The sequence below is a fragment of the Drosophila nasuta genome, chromosome 3 (genome assembly GCF_023558535.2).
Source record: "Drosophila nasuta strain 15112-1781.00 chromosome 3, ASM2355853v1, whole genome shotgun sequence".
Lineage (NCBI taxonomy): Eukaryota > Metazoa > Arthropoda > Insecta > Diptera > Drosophilidae > Drosophila > Drosophila nasuta.
This window is the reverse complement of record NC_083457.1, coordinates 28186434-28212258: the sequence shown is the minus strand read 5'-3', so window position 1 is coordinate 28212258 and position 25825 is coordinate 28186434. Positions and strand designations below refer to the sequence as shown.

The window sequence follows — 25825 nt, the reverse complement described above, 5'->3', positions numbered from 1 at the left end:
GAGTGATAAGCTGATGATAAGCGAAAAACCACAGTTGTTATTTTTTTTTGGTTGTTTGTTGTTTTTTTGGTTTATTGCATTTTTCTAAAATACATTCTTTAGTTTGTTTATTAGAATTATGCTTACACATATGCTAATTCGAATGAAATTTGATTAATCTTTTATGCATATAACCTATATACTCTTTATATGTAAATATATGCAACAAATTCTACGCTCAGAGCATCGAGATTCTCTACAATAATTTCTCTGTGATAAATATGTCAATATTTCAATATCGTAGAACTGATCTGCATCTCGTAGCTCTCTGCACACTAAGACATTCAGATAGATGAAAATATCATTATACATACGAGTATATAGTATATATGTAAGTATGTGGTTTATATATTGGGGGATAGTTCCGCAGACCAGCTCTATAAAGTGTATGTACAATTTTCTCTTGTTGTGTGTTTCTTCTGTTTGTTCTTGTTTCTGTTCAAGTGTAAAAGCATTGATCGAGTTTTGTTGTTGTAAAAAGTATCATAGAAAAGCCCTTGGTTATGTCCAGTGTTCCATTTTCATATTTGGCATGATATGTTTTTGTGTTTTGTTGTTGCTGTTGTTGTCGTTAAGCTCTTAGGATAGAGTTATAGTTTTCAATAATTTCAAATAATAGAAAATCCGAATTAACTTTTGGTTCCCAGTAACCAGTAAGAAGAAGAGTGAGCATTGTTGTGTTCTTTTAGTATAGAAGTACGAGTATGTTCAATATTATGTGGTATAATCTCTTTAATCATATCAAAAATTACATAGAAATACAAATACAAATATGTATTTACATAATCGTCGTGCATTATATCGAAAACATAACACAAAATATACATACAAAAAATATACGTACATAACACGAAAGTATAGCTAGATTCGGTATACCGAATTTCAAATACCCTCGCAGATAGAACACTTTTCTCTTTAACAACTATTAATTATGTATTTTAAAGCTTTTTCATTTGAGTTGTTGAGTTTAAGTTAAACTAATAGATTCAATTATTTTAACTTTTTGATTATTGATTTCTGCTCAGAACATTTAAGAGAAAAAAATGTATTATAATCTGAATTAAAATATGAATAATCTGATATGATATTATGACAGATTTCTAATAAGAATGGTTTTAAATTAGTATTAAATTAAATTAATTACTTGATCAGATGCCTTCGATTTAAATTAACTCAAATATATAATTTTATTTCATACGTGCATTGGATTATTTTACCAAATTTTCTTAATACTTTAACTTTCTCAATCTGCGAGGATACATATCAATATAAATATAAATATAAATATATATTTTAAGTATGCAAAATATAATCAGTGCCATTTGTTAAACAACTTAAAACTGTTGTTGTTCCCTAAAATAAGTTTTAAGTATATAATATATATATTGTATATATATATATATGTAGTATAATATGTATAATTCGATGAAAGTGGAATCTAGTTTTGTATGTCTTTATGTTTCATGTACCTCTGGTTTCGTGTGTGTTTTGTTTTTTAAAGCTTAGTCACATTTTGGAGCTGAAGCAATTTCTCTACAGTTTGTATACATATATATAAAACGTTTAAATATGATTTGATTCGATACGATAACTGTACTTTATGCCACATATACTTCTTTTTCTTTATATCGTATATATATAATTCGTATATAGATAGTTACAAATTATTTTCTTTTGGTATAATACTTTTGATTATTTTTCATTCAATTTCAAATACTAGTACACATCTCTCGCTCATCTTGAAATTTCTGTTTTTTGTTTGTCTGTATTGTGTGTATATTGGTGCCCAAATATATTTTCAAACTACACTAATGCCTACATTTGTTTATTTGGTTTTGGTTTCTCGTTTTGGTAATTACAATAACAACTATTCGAAAATTTGCATGCATTAGAGACCGACTTTGCTAAAGATCAAGGAACTTGCACTACAATTCAATTCACTTTACTTCACATTAACAATCCCTTGTTGGAGGAATTCTCTTAAAATGATACAGAAATAGTTCGATTTGATTTGTGGTGCATATAAGTACATATGATATAACAATTTGCTGTTTTCTTTCGTTTCATTACGTTTCGCTTTGTACTGAGATTCAGGTTTCAAATAGCTCGCATTACATCTACTAAACACTTTTCAGATACATTTTCTAGCTAGCAGATACGTTGCACATTAAGAGACTCAGGTACAGATATTCATTCGTCGTGTTTCGCCCTCTATTTCCCAAAATCTAACATATTGCTACGATACGGTGCATTAACCCAAAATCCAAAAACCAAAAACAAAGATTAAGCAAACCCAATGAAAAAGATTCCCACAATTTGCCATCCTTAATGCAAATGTATTGCCAATGCTTATGACTAAACTAATGACTTTTGGCTTCTCCAATTCTCCTGCTCCACTCCTCTTTCTCCTCCGTTTGCTTACACGTGCATTGCTCAATTCCTCATGGTGGCATTCTGAAACTCCTGCCGGCAATATCCCATCACAATATCCGAACGGCAATCGCCGCCCATTAGTCCGGGCAACAGCACAGCAGCTCCCAGTATGGTGACCAGTGCTCCGAAAACAACCAGACCCAAGGCGGGAAGCTTCTCCCGGCTGAATAGCGCATGCGGTTCCATTTGTATGTAGGCGAGGCCGGGCAGTATATATGCCAAAGGTATGGCTGCCAGTAGACCCTAAAAGTTGTTTTTGAAATTTGCATGAAATTACTCACACTTCCCTCCTTTTTAGCTTAGTGTATGAAAAGTATATATGTATACGTATATATGTGTAAATAGCAATCGAAAATAAACCCACATTCAATTCCAGCACAGAACCGAGGCAGTCGGTCATGGGCGATATAATGAAGGCGCTGAACACAATTGCCAAGGTAATGGCTTTCGAATACTCATCGATTTCAGCGCCCTTCTCCAAGTTGGGATCCTTGTCCGCGGTGAACTCACTGATGGGCTCCTTCAGCACAAAACGATGCACCAAAGCGCGCACAATCTGTGAACGAAGGAAAACGAATAGAAAATCTATCAAGCTGTGGCCACACAAAGTTTTGGACAAAACAAACAGCTGGCCAAAAATAAAGTGGCAACCATTACCGAAAGTATCTCAAGGATGCATTCGCTGCATGCACTCGCAGATACTTTATCAAAAAAAGTACGAAATTCATTTCGCAAATGTTTCGTTTCTTTTTTTATGATAGCGTAAGTATCTTTATATACCTCACGTGAAACGAAACATTCGATGGGGAAGGTCAGCAATATGGATACAGAGAAGAGCACACGCGAGAAGTTCATCAAGTCGTCATCCCAGCAATAGTTCTCCAGCAAATCGCCTGCACAGAAAAGACAATAAAAGTGAAAAGTAAAAGGGAATTATGGTATTCAAAACTTGTCAATTACCTTGAGACAGTGCTCGAAACGTGGAATAGCCCGCAATGCCAAAGAGCGCGGCCACAGTCCAGGCAAAGCCAATTGAGATGTGGGTGACCTTCTCCCAGCGTTCCATGGTCGCCTCGCGCATCGATTGGTAAACGAGAAAAGTATTGTGATGACACATGAAAGCTGTTCGAGTTGCGAAGAGAGAAAGAGTGATGGAGAGTTGAGAATGCAATTTAATAGCTTGTGGCATAATCCCGAGCTTAGCCTCAATCATGTTGTGGTTTATCCCTTCAGTTACATAAGCAAATCGACTTACTTACGCTGCGGCATTTTCCCTTTTCTGTATTACTACTACTTAGCTACTCACCAAACACCATGATGCCTGTGGCGGGTATTAGATCTGTGTTCGCAAAGCGCCAAGACTCGGCAGTATCCGTACTAAAAGCAGGCAGGCAGGCAGCAGCAACAGGCAAGAGAGAGCAAAAATTACACAAAGTTAACACCAAATTAACATTTCGTTGGCTTGAGCAATGTACGGAAAATACAAAGAGAAACCAAAGCTGAGGTGTTGCCGCTTACAACAGAATAATGTGCAGCAGATAAAGCGGACCCCGGCAGCGTAAATTGGAAATTTATTTAAATTTTATGCCCAACAACAGCAACAGGGGCTGCTACAGAAACATTGCCACAGCTGGAGGAGAGAGCTTCGCAGCTTAAGCTCGAGTACCCGTTGACCATGAAATACGCAATGCGAGGAGAATGGGGATGAGGATGAAGAGCCTGGGCTTGGGCTTGGGTTTGGGCTTGAGTTTCTGAGTCTGTTCCCCCAGTCAAGTGGGCGAATGGCAAGTGGCAACTGGCAACTGCAGTTGCCCAGCTTTCGGTTGTCGTCGCCAGTCAGGCAACTGTAGCCAACAACTCACCCTTGCTTGCAGCGTATTCAAAGTTGCAAGTCTCTTGCCAGCGCACACAAAAAAAGTAAAAAAAACTAATGAAAAGCTATAAAAGCCAAACAAGTGGCACACTAGTACATTTTATGAGCTGCGCTTCGTTCAATGCCGCCGGCGGGTCATCGGGGCAAAGGCGAGCGCGTTGTGCCACAGATTTGAAGGCACTAAAGCGCCACTTAGCACTAAAGCGACCAGAATTCCACCTCAACTGCAGCATACACAAAAAACAAACACAAGGTGTGTGTATGTGTGTTTATGTGTGTGTGTCGGTGTGCAAGGATGTGGCAAGGGACTGCACATAAATTAGCCCGCCCCACCATCGCACACAATTTGTAATTAAAATGCAAATAAATCTGTCCGCCTTATTAGACCGCGTCGCCACTTAACAAAAATTATAATATTTTTTCGGTCGTTTTTATAAATTAGCAAACGCTGTCGCTGTTATGACAACAACGAAGGTTCGAGGGAGCTGGTTGCTAGCTTCAGCACTTCAGAAATCATTTACATTATTTTAATTCATTTTCCATAGCATACTCTTGGGCGCACAGCAAAAAAGGCAAACGTGCGAATGCGTAATCTGTTGATTGAGCATTGAGCAAAGTGCTTAAAGCTTTGACTTTACTTGGCTTTAATTAAACTTGAACCATTTTAAGTGCATACTTGATGTACGTTTCAAAAACTAATTTAATATGCTATAAATTAGATATGACATTTAATTTAAAATGTATACGAGAAGTAGTTTAACAATTCCTTGACGCTTATTGTGGACACCTGACATCTAAAGCCTTATAAAACATATTTTATTGATAGCCAAAAGCATTGCTCGCCTACAACTTAACATTGATTAAGTGTCGTCTGTCGCCATAATTCACGTTTATATTCACAAATAGAACGCAAATAACTTACATCATTGTGTATCTCGAAATGAATCTTAAAGTCACGTTTGCCTTCAACTTAAACACCTACGGAAAATTCATTCCGCTGGCATTTATAACGCCATAAATTAAAATTTGTGCCTTGCTGTATCAGATTAGCAGTTGGGGGATTATGACTTGGAAAAGCCGTCAAAAGTTGTTGCTTAAAACTAAAAGCGTAGAACGTAAAATACAGGCTAAGGCTAAGGCAGCACAGCTAAAGATAAAACTTATACGGGATACTCACACTTTATAATCGCCCGACATGAGTTTCAGGATGACGGCAAACAATATGAAGACCACGCACGCCAGACTCACGAAACTGGCGCGAGCCAAACGTGAGACGTTCTTATAGAGGCATAAGGGCACCACCACGCCCACCGTCACAAAAAAGACAACGCCCAGCCGCACAGCGCCCATGGAATCGCCCCACGAGGGAAAGAAGCGAACCAAAACTTTCGATAGAGTATCGCCCACGACAACATTGTACGATATCATGGCTGTAAAAGAAGAAGAGGGGGATAAAGTGTCAGAGAATTGGTCACTGTGATGGGATTTCGACGATTAACTTTTCGGTTTTGGGTTTAAAGTTGTGCACTTACCCAAAAAGGGATACATGAACTGCAGCAGCGAGAGCAAATAGTAACCGTATTTGCCGTAGGCGGCCTCCATGATGCCTGGATAGCTAAATCTGCCGCAGATGTGACCGCATCTGACCTGAAAATGAAATGAGCTACATCGAGTGCGTTTATCCCCCTTCAATGTGTGCGTGTGTGTGCGAACGGACCACACATTAATTATGCTAATGCATTAATTTTTCTGCTGCTGCAGATAAATTCAGCACTTTAAAGCATTCAATTTCCGTCAGCATTTTCAATTTCTCGCCAGCTTTAGCTGACCAGGCGAGCGACCTTTGACATCCGTGTGCGTGAGTGTGTGTGTGTGCCATGATTTGAGCGCAGGACATTCGTTTACTTACCATTAGAATGAGAGAGTAGTCGGTGATGTAGGCGACCAGGATGAGCAAAGCGAGGCCAAGACCGAAGCCAGCGCGGTGCAGAGCGTAGGGTATGCCAATGACGCCGCTGCCAACGATGGAGTTGATATAGTTGAACGATGCTTGTGGTAATGAGGACAACGTGTCGCCGGACATGACATCGCCCCCTCGTTGCTGCTGCTGTTGTTGCTGCTGCGATGATTGCTGCTGGTGATGTTGTTGTGGCTGCTGCTGCTGCTGTAGTTGTTGTTGGCCCTGTTGCTGATGTGTCTGATGGTCGTTCTAAAGGCAGAGTTAAGCAAAAACAAAAGACTACAGTAAATGTTGTGTGCGAGTGTGTGTGTGTGTGTTTGTGTGTGAGCAGCAAGTGTGCGAGAGTGTGTGCGTCCGGTTCAGTTAAGTCTATTATTGCACGTTGATTGGGATAAGAGCGCAAAATTGCCTCGAGTGCCTCTTTACATCAAAAGCAAACTGTCCTCCTGACACACGCACACAGAGACACACCGAGACACACACCTAGATAGCTAGAGAACGTTGCGTATACGCAATGTGCAGGTAGTTGACGCAACCTTATCGTAAATTGCCCGCTGCCAGAACCAGTTACACAGCGTTGGCAAGTGTTTGTCTGCGTTCCATTTTGCCATTTTTATGACGAACGCGAAAGCAAGCCCCCGCTCCCCGCTCCCCGCTCTCTCTCTCTCTCTCTCTCTATCTCGCTTCTCTCGGCATGAGACAGGGCTATAAAAGACAAGTTTATATGAAGGGCTTACACATAAAACCCCCCGAAATAAAATGCCACATCACGGAACAAGGCCAATGTTGTGACAGCCCTCAAAACATGTGAGAGTGTTTGTGCAGTAAGCCAAGTTAGCAGCTGGTTGTTGGTTGCTGGTTGCTGGTGTCTGTTAGATGTTGAAGCATTTACTGCATTGCGAGTGAAAAGTTTTTAGCAGCTGTTTGCAATTAAACAAGTTTTTCCCTTTTTTTAGTCGGCAAAAACAAACGACGAGCAACTTGGGCACAGTCGACAAAACTGTGGAAACGGCTAACAGCAAACAGCAAACAGTCAACACCGAACACCGAACAGCGCACCGAGCACTAACTGGATAAGGCAGGCACAACAACAAAGTTGTGCGTAGTGTTCTCGCTAGTTGACTGTTTCCGCAACTCACTCAAGTTGCCGGGGTAAACCCAAAAAAGCAAATGTTTACCCAGCGCGAGATGCTTTAAAAGCCTTCCATCCTCACATCCCAATACTCTGTGTGTGTGTGTGTGCAGGTGTTGGTGTAAGCTTGAGAGTGTGTCGGTGTTGCTGTTGCCGCTCTTTCGCCTCTGCTACGGTCTAGGTTGAGTAATGAAAATTTCCAAAAGCAAATTACGTGCGAGTTGTGAGTTTTTCAATTCAATTAAGTGGCGTACAGCAACAGACCTGTGCAACCTGCGATCTGCGACTTGCGACCTCCTGCGCCAGGTGGAAAAGTTTGTTGCATACTTTCAGGCGGCTCACGCGGCACGTGGCAAAGTACCATTAAAAATGGCATTTGGTATCAAAGCAAATGGCTAATTATGGGCAAGCCAGAGGAGAAGGAAGGGCGGGGGTGAAAACTATTAAGTGTGTTTTGCCCGGCACTCAATAATGAAACAATGACAGCATCAGTAGCAGGCATATCTCGGCAATGTCAAGGATGCGACCGACCATCAAGGCTACACAACACAGCCAGACAAATGAAATTACCAAGTGTCCTTCCTTCCTACCAGCCAGCAGAGCTACACGGCAAAATAAATTGCGGCATCAGATGAACGACAAGCCAGACGACACGGTGGACAGAGCAAAACCAAAACCAAAAGCGAAAGTGAAACTTAAGGCTCAAGCGAAACAGAGAGAGAAAGCTAGAGAAAGTTGTTGGTCGTTAATCTGTCAGAGCAAGATTCGAAGGCTGCTGCGGCTTGTCGGTGTAGCTCTTATATATCTTCTATCTGTCAAATCTAAAAGACAGCCTTGTACCTTTTTTTGTGCTTTCGCTCTCTCTTTCTCTGGGTTTTTCGTTTTGAGTTACGTGCCACATACGTGCGCACAGTTTGAATGTCACATTTAACTGCCTAATTTATAAGTACGAGCAGCAGCAGCAGCAGCACGTTGTTGCCTCCTTTGGGCCTGGCAATTAGCTTTGACTTAAACCAACAACAACGAGAACGACAGCAACTTGGCCATTAAATGGCAGTTTTAAAGCGTTTTCACTTATCGCTGCAATTGTGCAAAAAGGTATACGAGCATGTTTTACTCGTACACTTTTCCCATTCCTTCGGAAATAATATTTATTCAGCATAATATTTTTGTTATAGCTGCTTGAACTCTGTTAACTGGTCCCGGGATGCCTTAAATTTTGTCGGGCGTATCAAACAGGGGAAAAAAAGGGACAAAAAGGGTCTTGATAAGGCGATGACAACGGCAACAATAAATTCCACATAATTATTATGCCCGCCTGGCTGACTGCCTCAATTCATATTTAACATTCAACTCCCACCAGACCGAGCCGCAAGACTTTTCACATGGCCATAGATAGATGTTAGGATTTTTTGACATATGTTAAGCACAATGAAGACATTGTGTGCGATGGCAACAAAAAGAAGTTAAAGCTTTAAGTTAAGCCCATAAATATTGTCATGGAAAATGCCATAAATAATTTGGCAGCCAAATTCCCTGCCAGGCAATTAAAGCGCGCAATCCAATTAATTTGCCAAAAAGAGAGAAACTGAGAAAAAGGCAACATGCAAAAATAAAGGCCGTGAGAGAGAGCGTGAGGTGGGCAGTTAAGCAAAGAGAGCAAAAGACTGCGGGGGGTGGGGGCCACAGGTCGAAACTCAATTGAGCCAAAGCGTGTGAGGCGCAAAAAGTGGCAAAAAGCAACAAACAAGAGTCATGCTGACATGCCAAGGAATAGACGACAGCCAGATGTCCTGCACCACGCAATCCAACGAAATTACAATATAAATCCAATTAGCGCCTGATGCAATTAACCAAATATTATTTCAAATGATATAAGCAAATAATTTCAATCAATGCGCAAAATATTTTTATACACAATGAATTTAGGTTTTTTTCCCCGAATTTTTTCTTTGTGAACTCAGTCAATTGTGTGGCAACCTTTTTATGAGTAAACAGCAGTGATTTTTTTCTGTGTTCTGCTTTTTTTAGCACTGAACATTCGCACCCCCACACACAAAAATATATTTGCACAAATCGTAGGATATTAAAATGCGAGAAAAAATGGCTCAGGCAATGCACAGTCCAGAGCCTTTGTGGGCTAGGTACACGTTTCTAATAAAAGGCAAACATTGTCCAGAGGCAAACACAAATACAAATAGAAAAATACTCTCACACACACACACACAGGTAGGCAATCTGAGGAAATCCAATTCTGAGATAGGCAGCAAACAAACCTTTTCATGCATTGCACGATTTTAATTAATAATATTCATGTTCACAATCTGACAGCGAGAGAAAAAGTCTGCTCCTACTTTTCTATAGTCAACACTCGACTTTGCACATACGCGTGCTCACACACACGTACAGTAAACATACCCCCAGAGCAACGGTTGCAAAAAGTTTTGTTTGCCTAATGAAATTAGGCGCCACGAGTAAAAACAACAAAACACACACAGAGAAAATAAAAACAACAAGAACCGAACATTTTAATTTGTTGAAAACGTTTAGGCACAAAATGTCAACACTACGCCAAGAGATGGGTCCAAGGGTCAGTCGAAGGGGGCTGTGGTTGGGGGTGTGGGCACTGGAGTGGAGACAGCAACAGCGACAGAGAGAAAAGGTACAGAGACAGGTGCAGGGCCTGCAATTAACATGCGCTAACCGAAATGTCAGACCGTAATTATGCGCATGGCAAATGTCAACCGCAAAAACTGCGCTTTTCGGAACGTTATTGACACAAGCGTGTCGACCTGTTGTTCTTTTTATCGTTGTTGTTGTTACTGTTGCTGTTGTTGGTGCACATGCAGATAAACAAACAAATAAAAGCAACCCTCAGACAACGACCAACGAACAACGACAACACAAACATCAACAAGGCAAGTGAAAACTTTTTCTGGCCTTATTTCCTTTTCGCTACTTTGATGTCTTTTGTCTTGCTGCCCAAAAAAAAAATGTAGAATATAATTAGATTTCGTCGGCTTCTACTTCTGTTTTCTGTTCTTGCAATTAATAAGTTATTTTTGTCCTTCGACATTTTTATTCTTGGCCTGCGAATAAAGTGCATAAATTACTGAAACAAACTACAAAGACGAGTTGAGATTTTTTGGACAATATATATATATATGTATTTCGTATTCTTAACAAAGCATTTGGAGCATTGGCAATTTGCGTTCACGCTGGCCTTATTTTCTTTGCTCTGCTTTTGCCATTAGTTGGGCAAACAATCAGCTACTTGGGCACAAGTCATAGCTGACAAATGGATGCCATTCTTTTCACTACCCTAGAAGAACTTTAAATAGTTTTTGCATAGATGACAAGAAGCCAGCCAATTCGAGGGTATTTGTAAGTCGAGTGAACTTTTTAAACTGTCGACAAAAGGCATTTTGTTTCTTTTGGAGCTGCTCGGCTCTGAGTCCTTATTACAAGCTTTGTTTTGTTCGGGATTTCGGACAGCCTTGTTGGCCCTAATGGAAGTGCCAACACTTTCAGCGTTAGCCTAAAAAAAACAAAGCCTACACACACACACACACACACAGAGTAGATTTTGTATCCTTACATGGTCATGCATCAACATATCAAATTACACAAGTTTCTGCCATTGTCCTCAGCCCTGAGTGTAGAATCAAATTGCTGCTAACTTTTGCTCAATTTTTGCCCAAGTGCTACACACAAAATGTGCAACTTTTCCTATAAATGCTTTTTAAACATTTTCAATTTAATTATCGCAAAGACACAAACTGACTTGCATACAAATTTATCGACAAGTGAAACAATTTTACTTAAATTGAGAAAGTTCCACAAAACAAGGGAATGAAAATTGCCTTAACTTTAACATTGTCTGCTACTCACTTTGATAAAGCGCAGATAATTCAATTTATTTCAGCTATTTTTAATCTGTAATTCTCAAAGGGATTGCCAAATAATTTCTGCAGAACTTCACAACTTGCAACTTGCATTTGCAAATCAAATCAAATTTTGCGCTTTAATCAACTTGATGGTCACTGCTGACGGCTTTTTCGTGTGTGTGAGGTTGAAACATTTTTGGCGCATTTGTTTATAGTAAAAGAGCAGAGAAGAGAAATGTTTGAACCCACTACATTTCAGTTCATTTTTCATTTGGTTTTAATAAACTCAAATTGAAATGAAATTTAATAATAAAAAGCCAAAAAAAAAAGGAAAAGATGGCTGCCCAGAAGGCGTCAAGCTGAAAATATTTCGAAATAAGGAAATTCTTTGATGCCGGAGAAAAGCGAAAGCAATTTTCACCCAGCTAGAAAATGTACAATCTCCTCTCCTCCCTCTTTGTGTCTGTGTGTATGTGTGTGGGTTATATCAGCACTTGGAATTTAATGAATGTGAATGTGAATGAAAGAACGTGAATGTGTGAAGGCAGCAGACATGCCGATTTGCATGTTGATGGGGCACAAGTCCCATCCAGCTTTGCCCCAAAATGTGGGTCAAACATATTACCTTCATTAAATTGTTGAAGTCGTCGAATGCATAAGCCTCAGCAGCGGACACATCGCTTCCCTGTATAGCAACATCGATAACCCAAAATAAAAAAAGAGAAATTAAAATGGAGGCATCGAAAATCCAAATCAAAATTGTAGCAATTATTAATTGGTTTTACAGCACGGGAGTAGCTTAATTGATCTTTTGGACTCACGTTTTATTTGTAGGGTTATAAAATAACGTGCTCTATAGAAATATGCACTGCATACCAAGTAACAGCTATTGAAGGAAACAAAACCAGAACAGTAAAAAAACAAACACAAGCGGAAATGGAAATGGAAACAGAGAAACAGTAACGAAAAACAAAAGCAACAAAAACGAAACCAATTTATTTCGCATGCCAAATACACATATATATATTTATACTTATATATAAGTACACATTGAACACGTGTTTTTTTTAATACCCTGTACTCATCAAAATGCAAAAAAGAGTTTTCAATACAAAGCTGTCAATTGTAAGAGAAAGGTTGCTATGCATTTGATTTTTGCACTTAAAAAAAAATTAATTGCTATTAAGAGGAGAAAGTAAAAAAATAGAGCAACGAAATTTATAATTTTGTATTAAGACTGAAGGAAATAAAATATTTGCCTTAAAAAAAAAATTAGAAAAAATAATAATTCCATAAATAAATTTTATAAAATTGTATGCTGCTGAATCTGATGTTGATATTTTATGCATTTATTTAAATAGGTTAGATATAATTAAAACTAACACTAACGTACTTCTAATGCACTAGCTGAAAAGGACTTCGCCTAATATTGTATTTGAAATAAATTATCAATTGGGTTTAAAAGTATTTTTTTAAGAGAATTCCTACTATGTAATACTCTTACAATGTTTTCACCTTCTTCTATATAAGAAAACAACCACAACTTCTGGGGGTCTTATTAAAAAAAACAGTGTTAACAAGCTCTTATCGCATTTTAATTTTATAACAACTTGACAAACCCCCGCAACAGTTACAACATTTAAAATTCTATTTCTATTTAAAGGGTATACCAAGCGTCGCTTAGTAGTCACAATATGCATAAGTCAAGCCAAGTCAAGAGGAACAACAGGAAGCTGGCAAACAAATGTTGCCAGGATATCCTCATTACTCACACGCTATCAATAGGCTTATCACTTTTTGCTGAGAACAAAAATGCCTTTTGCAGCTTCGCTTCACAGAGTAATTTAAGAGCTTATCACGACGATGTGAAGCCCTTGTCATTTAAAGGATAACTGCATAGTCTAGCACAGTCTGCACTCGGGATTCGCACTTATTTTTATGTGAAAGCGAGACTCGGCCCAATGGACTTACTGCCACTGTGTGGTCCCCGCTCTGTTTTGGATTTTGGATTGGATTGTGGGTTGGGTTACTTTCAAAGCTGTTGTTTTTGTTGTTGGCTGTTGTTTCGCGTCGCCGTCAGTTACCGAGATATACACAAATACGGCACAGTTGAACGCAAAACACAGAGAGAATGGTGTAACAGACAGACAGATAGACTGACATGCAGGCAGGCAGGCAGGCAGAAAAGACTGAGGCGCCACAGAGAGCGCGTTGTTGCCCCAGAGCGCGTTTGTTTTTATTGTTTTGCAACACACACAGAAGCGACGCACACAATCGCAAACACACGTTGAATCCATCACAGAGGCATAAAATCGGCATGGACGTGAAATCGAAACCATTTAAAGCAACAGAAGCCATTCCTCCCACCCCCGGGGGTTGGAGGGGGAAGAGAGCCAGAGGATTGCCACACCTTTGTGCCATTTTTTTTATGTGCGGCTTCAGATTTTTATGTTGCTTCCCTTCATCCAGATAATGGACACAATCTTTGGCAGCAGCTGTTGCGCCATCAACATGTATAAATATGCATAACTGTAAGTTGTGTATACTATATAGCTACATTTATTTATGGTGTTCGTTTTCTATGTGTGTGTGTGCGCAACAGTTATGCACTTATTGCATAACTTGAACTTGGACTCGAACATTGCGAGCGAGAGTTTGCAATTTGATTTCACTCAGCACTCGACAGACCCTTGACACACATACACTTCAGTCATTGTCAGTGACAGGACGATGATGATGACGACGATGACTATGACGATGGCGACGATGACGAGGACAACAGCGTGAACCAACAGTTAGAGGCAGAAAGTAGAGCGATGATGTCGACGCTGGCGCCGCGTTGGCCTTCAACAATGTTTAAATAGTTTTCTAGCCAGGATTTGATTATAAAACAATTACGTGGTGGCATGCTTCAAAGACCATTGGTGGCAATTGAGTTAAGTCGAGTTTTTAGCACAGCGTCACTTGAATTACGCATACCACATGATGCACAACATGGCGTATACTTCACAACTTTGCTGACTCTGTCTGCTGTCTGTGCAGTCTGTAGTGAATTGTATGCAAAGCAGGTTTGTCAATATTTGCACCTGACTCTGTGTGTGGCACGTGTTGCCACAACCGTTGCACTTGCAGACGAACATTGATTTCTGTTATCGCAACGCGTTGCGAGAGTTGCAACGAGAGAACTTGAGCTCTCCCACAAAGCGCTGCAAGTGGCGCTGACATTTTTTTTATTTGATATTCAAACAAAGGGCTGAGATGACGGCAGGAGGGCAAAAAAAAAAACGTCTGAGAAGTCGCAGAGCGTAAGAAGTAAGACGCAAGGCCTGTCTTAAGGTCACACCCTAAGCCACATGCCATGCATATTAAGCGGCGATTAAGCAGGACGCAGACGACCAACCGAGCAATGCCAAGCCACATGCTGCCTCTGTCGCTGCCTCTGCCGCTGCATAGTCATCATAACAATGCTGCAAAACTCATCAGTATGTTCAGCAGGCGTCATAAATCCTTAAAATATGTGTGTATGAGTGTGTGTGTGTGTGCGTCGCTAGAAAGGATGTGTGTATGTGTATGATAAATGTGCCAGAGAGCATCGCAGAGATATGCGCGACGGCAACGTTGTGTAATTAAAGGTTAAGACGCGCGGCTTATCGATTTTATTATCATGTTGCAGCCACAACGAGCAGTGGCAGCAGCAGCAGCATCCTGAGATTCCCAAGGGCGCTGAGAAAGATTTGCCACGCCTAATTAAATTTGTAGGACATGCTGAGGCATATGCAATGTCTTTTCTTTTTCTTTGCTTTCGCTTTTTTTTTGTGGTCCCCTGACAAACAGAGGCGCAGAGAGATGACAAAGCAGACAAATTGCCAGAGTTGGGCAAAGGTCAGAGTACACACGATAAATAACTCAAATTTCATGTGGCAAAGTTTTGCGGTTGCCACAAAACAGCAAATACACAAAGAGAAAGAGAGAGAGAGACAAACAAACACCTCGCATTCATTAATCATAACAAATTCAACAATCCCAAATGGGTGAGTATTTGTGTTTGTGTGATTCTTGCATGTGATTTATTAATTTGCCTTTGGCAGCATTCTCTTCGTTCAGTTTGTGGCAACGTATTGAGTTATCACTCAATCAAAATAATATTAGCCTTGCTTGTTGCTGTTGCTGTGGTTGCTGTTGTTGCATCGTCGAATGTGTCATTGTCTTAATGCCCAAAGCGTGTGTAATTTGGCAATGGTGTTGCTTGCCGTTGCCGTTGCTGCTGCTGCTCCGTCATCGCCATTAGAGCACGAAACAAATTGATTTCATTCATGATTTAACCGTCTGCTCGATTGAGCCCACACGCAAGCCAATTTCGTGGCAGATTGTTTATTTGCCAGTTTATGTGCAACACAAAAATCTAATGAATTTCTGTCAGCTAACCGCAAAGCTAACCATTACAACACGGGTTTCCCATGGCACCCCCAACCCCAAATCCAAATCCCTCAACTGGTCTTTTCTGCCTTCAATGCCGTCAGTGGAGACCCTGCTCAGTTACGTATTTATCGTAGCAAGCTTAAGGGATTATCGGCACGTCAATAGCTTTTGCACACACCGTCGCACATTTATGCATATCCCATAAACATACACACACACACACATACACACACATACTTATACATATATTATAGATGTATGAATAAACCGAACGGCTTTCATCGGAATTTGTTTTCACAGCAATTCATATGCAAATTTCGAGATGTCCGCGTGACGCATCTCATCAAGTTGAGCAACTAAACCTGACAAAGGATTACGCAGAACGAAATGCAAATGACTTAAATACCTATTGCTGCAAACTTCTCACGAAAACTATTCGAATACGAATAGAATGCTCAATCATCTAGAGACTGTCCTAGAATTTCGATGATGTTCAACAATAACTTGGCTTGTCAAATCATTTGAATAGAAAAAACTGAATTTTATATTCACTTGACTTATAAGTTAGCTATCTATCATTCTGCACATCTTTTGAATATATTTAAGTCTAAGAGTAGCGGCAAGAATGACATAGAATCTCTTTTGACCATATAAAGTAAATAATTTAATTTTCCATTAAACTCAAATTTAAAATCAAATAATTTATAAATAAAAATGTATACCAATTGAAAGTGCTTTAAAATCTTTAAAATAATTATATAAAATGAAACAATTTAAAGCATAACAAGATTAACTACTTGCTCAACAACAACAACAACTAATAATGTATGTACATAATAGAAAATATTATTGATTGTTTTAACAACGTGAATCTCGTGCTGAGGGAAAATGTGCAAGCAACTCCGATCAATTGGAAAATGCAATCACAGCGGACAGATTATTGATTGACAATGTGCATTTCGTTATTATTTATTGCATCTGCATTCTGTGTGCACTACATAGCAAATAATATAATATATATTTGGACATGAAGATAATGTTTACATGTAACGTGATAAATGGAGGTAAATTGTGAAAATTGTAGCATATTTTTGCTGTCATGTGCGACCCCGGGGTGACAGAATAACCAACGTTCATGCACGAAGATTGATTAAAACCATTTTGAAAGATGGGGATAATGAGTTAAATTGAAAAAGGCAATCAATTCAATGGACAAAAGTCCATTAAGCATACGCCATGTGCAACCAGAAGGAAAGGCCAATCGATGCTTGATTAAACAAGTAAAGGAGCGAGGGAGACAGCGAGAGTGAGAGCGATAGCGAGAGGGGAAAAATCAGCGACAGTAAAAGTGGGTGGGTGGGGTGTAGGTGTGTGTGTGTGTGTGTGTGAATTGAGTTGGATTTGATTTTCAAGTCAAGTTAACAAAGACGTAGTTCTTGTCGAGCAGAAATTATGCACTCGGTTACGTGCGGAGGAGGAAGTGTGACAAGGCAAACGGGTAACGACAAATGGCGAGCGAGAGAAGGAGGGAAAAGGTGCAGGGAATGGATTGCTAGCTTTGTGTTTTGGGTTTGCAATTAGTTGCTCTACCTGTTGGGGCAAGTTAATGAGCGCAAATGCTTTGCAATTAAACTGAAACAATGGCAAGAGCACGCTGCCCAAGCTAAACCTAATAAAGGGCCAAAAAAAAAGAACAGCCCTAAAATGCATGCAATTAGTTATGTGGGTAGTTGGCAGGAATGTGTTTGAGTGGCTAAGTCGTTGAGTGGGTGGATGGCTGAACAAGAAAGTAATAAGTTTTTTCTTTTCATGTTTTCACTGGGTAACAAACTCACCTGCCGTTGCAGTATGTAACTGAATTCCGTTGCCGTGTTGCGTCGACTATCGTTCATTTTTGCTTAGGTATTTGACAACGTCTTTTGCTAGTTATAGTTAAAGTTTTAACGGCTTCTGTTTAAAGTTGAGTTTCAGTTTCAGATTGAGCTGCAGCTCCTACGACTACCTCAACTTTAGCTACAGCTACGGCTACAGCACAGCTTCAACTACAGCTTTGCTTTATTTTAGTTTTCAGATAAGTTTTAGTTTCAGTTGAGGTGAGCTGAGTTTTTAGGTGGGTGGTCTTGGTCTTGACTTTGTGCTTTCCCGTATGCTGAAAGTCGCTTAGCGCCACTTAGCTGCACACTCAGTGACCATGTGAAAATGCTATTTTCAAACTCATTTAAAAAAACAGCAGCCGCCGCCTGGAAAAAAAGGTAATCAAAATCATAATGAAAGAACGTCTCGTATTAAACGCTTGAGCGCTTTTTAAACTCGTCTTAAGCTAAGCCTCTTTCATGTATTATAATTAGACACAGTCAAAGCAGCAGGATGCCCTCATATCCTGTGCCACATAATAAACTCTTCCTTTTTATTTTTTTTTTCGCTTTTTCCTTTTTGCCGCACAGTTCAAAGCATTTCGCTTGCACAACAACAACGAGAAGAATAATAACATCGAGACAACAGCGTTTAACACAAATCAAATCACAGTGAAATGTTTTTCATTTATGCATTTCCCTTTACATCATATATTCAAAATTTATAAAACGAGTTTTATTAAACATTTGTAGCTTGTTGTTTGATTTGATATTTTTATGCATTTCTATTACTTTCGGTTTCTTTTTGGGCCCGATTCTGTTTGTTGGTTCTCGATGCGATTTAGTTGCTTCGACGCTTTCGATGAGACTGCTGCAATAAAAATATATTGCGAAACTCTCAACAAGGATAACGTTGCCGTTGCCGTCGTCGTCGCCGTCGCTGTCGTCGTTGTCCTGTCGACTGCCGATGTTGTCCTCGTCGTGTTCTGTTTGCTGTTGAAGTTTTTGTGCTCAATGCTTTCGCAGCTGTTTGCTGCGCATTATGTTGTTGTTGTTGCCGTTTGACTTTGAAATCGCCAACAATAATGCACACACACTCTAACACACACACACACGCACACAAACAAGCCGGAAACGAGAGCGAAAGTTGCCAGACTGTCAGATCAGCTGTTTACCGTTACAAGCTTAGCCAAAGGCAACTCATAAGCTTTAGTCTGGCGGCTTCAAAAGTTCTTGGACTTGCCCCAAGGCAAATGGCGCCTAGTTTGGGTTTAAGCACCAATGTTATTCCATGGATTGCATAACAAAACTATCTGGCAACCCTTAGCTTTCGCATTTCATTCATAGTTGCAAAACAACCGACACGAAGAAAGAGAGAGAGCGAGAGCGCGAGAATTCGCTGAGAGCTCGCTGAAAGCTTTGTGCACGTGCACAAGATTGAACTGCCAGAAAGCACTCAATAGATGGCGCTACCATGCAGGATAACAATTCAAATAGAATTAAAATATATTTAAACTAATTCACACGACAGATTTCTGTTAGAAATGAACACATTAAATGTCAGAATAATTTTCAACGCCATGGCACAATTCGATAATCCTCTAGGGCCTCATCGTAGGTATAGCTAATGTCGATTTCCTCCTGCATTATGACCTGGGCATCCAGCAAACGACGCAGAATCATTGCAGATCGAGAATTGAACTGATTGCCATATATTTGCAGTCGTCTGATGCGACAAGGCTTCTTGATGGTTAACAGGAGCAGATTAATGGCCTCAGCGCCGATTCGATTGTCGTTCAAATACAAATGCTGCAACATGTTGCATGAACTAAAGTACTGCGCAACCCATTCCCCGCCATGCGAGCCAATCGAATTAGTGCTAATATCCAGCAGCTCCAATGTCCCACCCTTGGCTATGGCACGCATAAGGAACAGGGCGCCATCGGCCGAGATTAAATTGTAGGCCAGTTTGAGTTTCCTCAACGAACAGTGCTTATTCTCAAGATACTCGGCAAAGATTTCCATGTCAAGGGCAAGAAACTCACACTGTTCCATGGTGAGTTCCACCAGTTTGTTCTGCATCAGCAATGATCCCACCGTCGAGGCAATCTTCTCTGAATCCAACGATAAATTAAGGGCCAACAAGCGACTCACATAAAAGTTACGCATTTTGCTGGATTTATGCACACCATCGGCCACAGTGGCAAAGTTATATAGGCTCAGGCTGCAGCTGCAAACGTTGAGCGTGTGCAACGTTTTACTGGCTAGCAAAAACTCTCTCAGTTGCTTTGCTTTCTCATCGGTCAAGGGAGTACCTGCAATAAATTTAGAAATTATCAGAAATAATAGCAATTACATTGCTCACTTACCCTCCAAGCTAAGCGTGCCAACTTTCATCTTGTTTGCATTTAAGCGCAGCATGACAAAAAACTCTTCAGGCAAGTGCATGAGCTTCAACTCAATCCTTGGTACGTGTAGCAGCGTGTGAACAAAGTCCCGCAGCAAATGTGGATCCGCTTTGCTTATGAAAATACTCCATATCGAAACGGAGGACAATTCGTACTTGAACAAAAACTTAACAATAACGCGAAAGTCGCCTAAGCAGTGATATCTGCGTTTCAAGCGCTCCTCGAAGTCTAGTCGACGAAACCGAAAGTTGGTATAGGGCCGTTTGTCGTATTCCCGCTGCCAACATTCGAGCAATAGTGTGGATAGCAAGCGTCCCTTAATAATAGATTCTTCAACATTGGAATTCGGAGCGTATTTGCAAGGCAGCATGCTTACGATTGTGACAAATAAAAACTGAACAAGTTGAGCATTTCGATGCTCAACTGAACTATAAATAAAAGCCAACTGCCGCAAAGTATGCAACAAAAATTGGCAAATGAATGACAGACAGCACGAAACACCCTGTGACATAGCTGAGCAGACACTTTGCGCTGGGCTGCCGCATTAGCATAGTTAGCAGAACTTTAAGGGCAAATTACCATTAACGATATTTCATTCATTTACCAGTTAAACGCGACTGCAGCACAATGAATTAATTCAATGCCACGTGCTTGGACACAGTGCCCTACGTATGCGGCTAAATGCGTGCCGGCATGCGCCGACTGCCCTATAAATAAGCATTCAGACCTATAGACGTACATATTTATTTATAACACTCAAGCATAACTAAAAAAAAAGAAGACGAGTTAAAAGGAAGAGAAAAGTGACTGCATCGTTATGCACGTAGCGAGTGGAGAATGTCTTGAGATATTTGAACCATTTATGGACTGGTTGCATCTTCATTTATTTGATTGCCTTTTACGCGACGACAAATGCTTAAAAATAACGTGCTTCGATTTCTCTCTCATTGCAACGCAAGAGAACGTGGCGAACAGCGGGAGTGGACGGGTGTCTAGTATAACAGGTGCCCATTCAATAGACAAACTGGACAATACTTTAGCCATTTGCCACATGCTGATGGTTCGTCAGAAATAAGAATTGTTTTTCACTTTTACTACCATGAGGTGCTGTAATTATGCATTAATTTATGGTCAAGACCAACGACGACAACAGACAGGAAGGAGCCGTACGTCACTGGCTTCATGAGGCTGTCCGCTGGCCGTTTGGTTAGTCACCAAACCAAACAAAATGGCTGGCAAGCAAACAGCAGCAGCAGCAACAGCAACAGCAACGGAAGGCAATTAACAGCGGCGACAATTTGGTGGTACGTTGCCTGTTGCCCGTTTGCCTGTCAACCAAATTGAAATTTTAAACTCTACACATGGCGATGTTTATCTGCATCCCATTCTCTTGAGCTCGCGCTATCTCACTCTGTCGCTTAGAAATCAGATAATTAAAAACCAAAACAATTTTAATAAAAAATATTGTAAAAGGCAGACAACCAGACGCTCATAATTGCAGACAGTCTCAGTTTACAGCTAGAGGAGCGCAGACAACGACAGCGACGACAGCGACAAGCAGCCAAAGAAGAAGAAGAGCGAATCGCATGTGCATATCATTTAAATAAATTTTTTTTACGAAATGCAAAGTGTGAAACTGCAGGCAGAGACAGCAGGCAGGCAGGCAGTCAGGCAGTCAGAAAGGCAGCCAAACTATGCCCATGTCCGGACAGTCAGCCAGCAGCCAAGGCGTCTGGGCCTTGCCTTATTCACCTGCCACCAGCCAGAGGCAGCAATGGTCCATATTTGGATGCATCACTTAAGGACAACAGCAGCAGCAGCAGTAGCAGCAGAAGCAGCAGTAGCATTGGCATCGACATGCACATCAACATCAGCATCAGCGAATGTCTGCGACGGCCTCCAGACAAACGCCAGACATCTGAGATATATGTATGCACTTGTCTCAACTATGTGTCTGCCATGTGACAGTATAAGTATGTGTGTATGTGTGTGTGTGTGTGAGTCTGTGTCGAGCGCATTCATTGTCAATTTTGACAATCAACAAGATGCGACTACACGCCTGCTTAAATGCCAACATCAACATTACTTTGCCTCTTCTGCATCGTCTGCGACGGTCTGTCTGGCTCACGGGGTCTGGTTATCAGACTCTCGGTCTCTCCTTCTCTGGTCTCGCTTGTCTCTGTTCTCTGGTTACTACTTACTGCTTACTGCTGACTGACTGCTTACTGGCCTCTCGGCACAAGTGCTACTCCGGCTGACTCTGGTTGCGGCTGATTGGTGCTGGTCAGAAGCCAAACGACGACGGCACACGAAACGCCTAAAAACCGAGAACCAAAATGCACGAAAATTAATAACAATCAGAAAAGACAAGTAAGTCATCACAATGGCAGCTTCAATACACTATTTAGAATTGAATACAAATACGGAAATAATAGTAATCCATCGTGCATCTTATCTTTGACTAATAAGTGAAAAACTCTCAAAGTAAACTCGAGAAGATGTCATAAATTATGAATTATTAATATTAATATTATTAATTATTAAACTAATAATATATTAAATTACATAATCCCAAAGAGCATTCCACTTATCTTGTCTAACTAAGGTCAATGAATTATGAATTACAAAATAAAATAAATTACTTTACATCACAAATAACATTTCAAAATCTGTTACTACTGATTTTATAATTCTTTCTAAAGTCGCAACTGCATTACAGAAAAAAAGGAAAATGTTTCATATTTCGAAGACCAAAATAAGAAAGAAATCAAATGCAAAACAATATAAACTATCTTATTACAAACCACTTTTTAAAACGATTTCTAATACTTAATTATTTTCTTTATTTATCATTCTAAAGACTAAAACCATATTTAAATACCCATGACCAAGGTGATGTGGGAAATCGTTATGCTCGAAGCAAGAGTATCGTGCAACGGCTGCAGCAGCTGAACGACAGCAGCACGCAGAGGCAACTGCAACGGTAGCAGCCAGCGGGCAATGGACAACAACAATAACAAATTGGCTCCTGGTCTTTGCATTCCACATGCAATCTGAGACAACAATCACGACAACTGCATTCGGCGACTGCAACCAGCAACCGACAACCGGCAACAACAGCAGCAACATCAGCTCCGACACCGGCAACAACACCATCAACACAGAGCAGAGACAGCATCGGCCCAAACAACGTTGCAGGCAACACCCAAGTGCTGGGCGCTGTTCGCTCGACCAGCAACAACAACCACACAACAACAACATCAAGTTAGCAACTTATTGACTTGGTCTGTGTCTGCCTCTGCTTTGGCTTCTGATTCAGGCCCAGGTCTGGTCTGGACTTGTGCTGTCTGCTTTATGTATGTATTTTTAATAGACCTCTGGCGTGCTGCTGCCGCTGATTCGGCTTCTGCTTCTGCCTCTGCTGCTGCTGCTGCTGATGATGATGCCTAAAGTGCTTCCTTGCGATTGCGCTGGCTTGTTATTTTGTGATCTCATGCAACGCGTCTCGACATAGTCACAATTATATTAATTATGTGTTTTATTGATGCTCAAATACATTGCTTCAGTACACTTGCACTTCGCTCAAGTGCGCTCACTTCACCTAAAATGCTCCATAACCGTTGGACAATTTAATTAGCACACAGCCTAAGAGAGGCCAAAATTAGGCATGACGATACTGATGCTATTGCGTAATTAATATATTGTACTATGCATACTATATAAATGGTTGAATCGATTATCAAAGCTGCTATTTTACGGTTCAATCACCCGCACACATAATCCTGATAACGTATGAAAAGTGCGTGCTAAAGATACGAACGATTATTTGATATTTTGATATTTATAGAAAAATTCACTCAACTTGTGATCTGGTTGTTGTTGTTGTTGTTGCTTCTGTTGTTGCTGTTCTCGTTGAGAATAGTCGACAGAGACCACTTGACAAAAAAGTGCCACAGATGTTTATTCCACACTTACTTACAACAAGTATAATCTGTCAGCCAAGTGGTTTATTGACCAAATGGTTTTTGCGGCTCCAGCTACTGGTTTTTATCAGTCACTCGGCGGCAGGTAACATTAATTGGTTGAAGAAATGCTACCGTAATTCACAGAAACAATTTAAGGCAATCGGGTGATCGGCCCCTCGTATTCCCCCTAAGTAAAACCACAAATTATAGAGAGAGAGAGAGAAAAAGGTGGAACTACGCACCTGGTCGTACACAGCTGAAAATTGTTGCGGCAACAGCGACAGCGCCATTTAAAATTAACACTCCAACTCACTCTGCGTGTGTGGCAGAGGCAAGCTCTCACTTAAAAATAGATGATTTAAATATACATTCAGTTAGTCAACTATTCAGGCACTCGTGTGTCTGCAGTCTGGCAGGCCTTTAAGATCAAAGGGATCTTCAATTACCACAACACTAGGCTAACTTACTGTTACGTATACTCCTCCCCAGCCTTGGAAAGATAATGAAATATCGAAAAGATTCGTCCACTCGTGTTTTGACTCATTTCACATTCCAATTGTCGTCGTCGTCGTCTCCCTGATTGACTGTTTATTTGTGTTTTCGTTTTCATTTTCATTTTCGTTTATTGTCCACGAAGTGGGACAAATTCTATGCAAATGTGTGAATAAGTCAAATAAATAAACATTATTATATAAACGTCTCGCACGCTTTTTTTGCCTCCTGTTTTTTTTTCTGTTTTTTTTTGTTGCAGATTGAAAGAACTCGTTCCACATTTTTTGTTGCTGTCCCCTTTTTTTTTTTGTTGGTTTTGTTTGCCATATTATTTGCATTATTTCTGTTCTGCTGCGATTATGATCTGTGTCTCCGAGCATTTGATGCGATTGCAACTTTGCATAACAGACGATGTCTGGCTGCCCCGCCACGCCCCCGAGTTGTCTCATATACAAATATAGTATGTAGGTGGATCATTTGAAGCCTCAACAATGTGTCGACTGACTGAGTCCGCAGTCAGAGTGTCAGACAGACAGACAGACAGACAGATAGGCAGACAGACAGTCGGTGAGAAATCCAGACTTTATAAAGTGCTCCAAATTATACAATCATTTAGAAATTCAATTTGTTCCAGACAGCCAGCCAGCCAGCCAAAAAAATAAAATAAAAAAACGAAAGGAACCAAAAAAGAACAATAACAAAACAGAAAATAAGAGTTTTAGAAAAACGAAAACGATGATAATCGTGGTTTCTTTTGGATTCTCGGATATAGCAACAACAGCAAAGTAAATAAATAAATAAATCAAGAACGTCCTTGAAGTCTCGCTTGTGATTTCCGTATGCAAATTGAAAAAAATAACTTATTATTGAATGAGTTTGTTTCATCCTCATTCTCTTTCCCTTTCCGCGCTCACACTCTCGCTCTTGAATGAAGCTGACGAAATTGGAACGTATGCAGATAAAGCTGAAACTGAAAACTGCTGAATGATTTGATCCATATGGGAAACTCATTTCAATAATTGACTCACGAGTAGTTCAAATTATTCGTCTAGCCGAAACTATTGTATGTATGTTGGCAATGGGTTTCCGTCAGCTCTATCTTAAAATAGACTGAATCTATTATTGCAACTAAAGGAAATTTATGCGAATTTACTTTATTTTGTCCAGGAATAGATAATAAAAGACGCAATTGTTGCTCAAGCGTTGAAAAAATAGACTATATTGAAGAAATATCAGGTATTTCAAATGTATTCTGAAAACTTTTGACTTAACCATGCTCGATAGTTTAAAGTTGCGTAGTTTGGGTTTTCTTTGGGTTAAGATCGTGCCAGGCACCGGCTTTTTAAATCGCACGCACAATAAAT

General features: G+C 40.2%; 2 protein-coding genes across 3 annotated transcripts; both read right to left on the bottom strand.

Moving 5' to 3' along the window:
- Positions 1-32: 32 nt before the first annotated feature.
- Positions 33-18689, bottom strand: LOC132789533 (putative sodium-coupled neutral amino acid transporter 11). 2 transcript variants are annotated; one of them, XM_060797601.1, is made up of 11 exons: positions 18389-18689; positions 17579-17983; positions 11950-12009; positions 6255-6554; positions 5878-5992; positions 5523-5775; positions 3779-3849; positions 3433-3594; positions 3253-3365; positions 2837-3028; positions 33-2715 (listed from the first exon to the last, which is right to left on the bottom strand). In XM_060797601.1, exons 2-11 carry the CDS (start codon positions 17633-17635, stop codon positions 2473-2475), a joined length of 1566 nt encoding a protein of 521 aa, XP_060653584.1. In that variant the 5' UTR covers positions 17636-17983; positions 18389-18689; the 3' UTR covers positions 33-2472. The 2 variants fall into 2 exon arrangements, with proteins under 2 accessions (XP_060653584.1, XP_060653585.1); XM_060797602.1 differs by lacking the exon at positions 11950-12009.
- A 389-nt stretch (positions 18690-19078) lies between these two features.
- LOC132789535 (leucine-rich repeat-containing protein 34) lies at positions 19079-20429 on the bottom strand. The gene is made up of 2 exons (XM_060797604.1): positions 19966-20429; positions 19079-19911 (listed from the first exon to the last, which is right to left on the bottom strand). The coding sequence occupies exons 1-2, from the start codon at positions 20372-20374 to the stop codon at positions 19169-19171; spliced, it is 1152 nt and encodes a 383-aa protein (XP_060653587.1). The 5' UTR covers positions 20375-20429; the 3' UTR covers positions 19079-19168.
- Positions 20430-25825: the final 5396 nt, after the last annotated feature.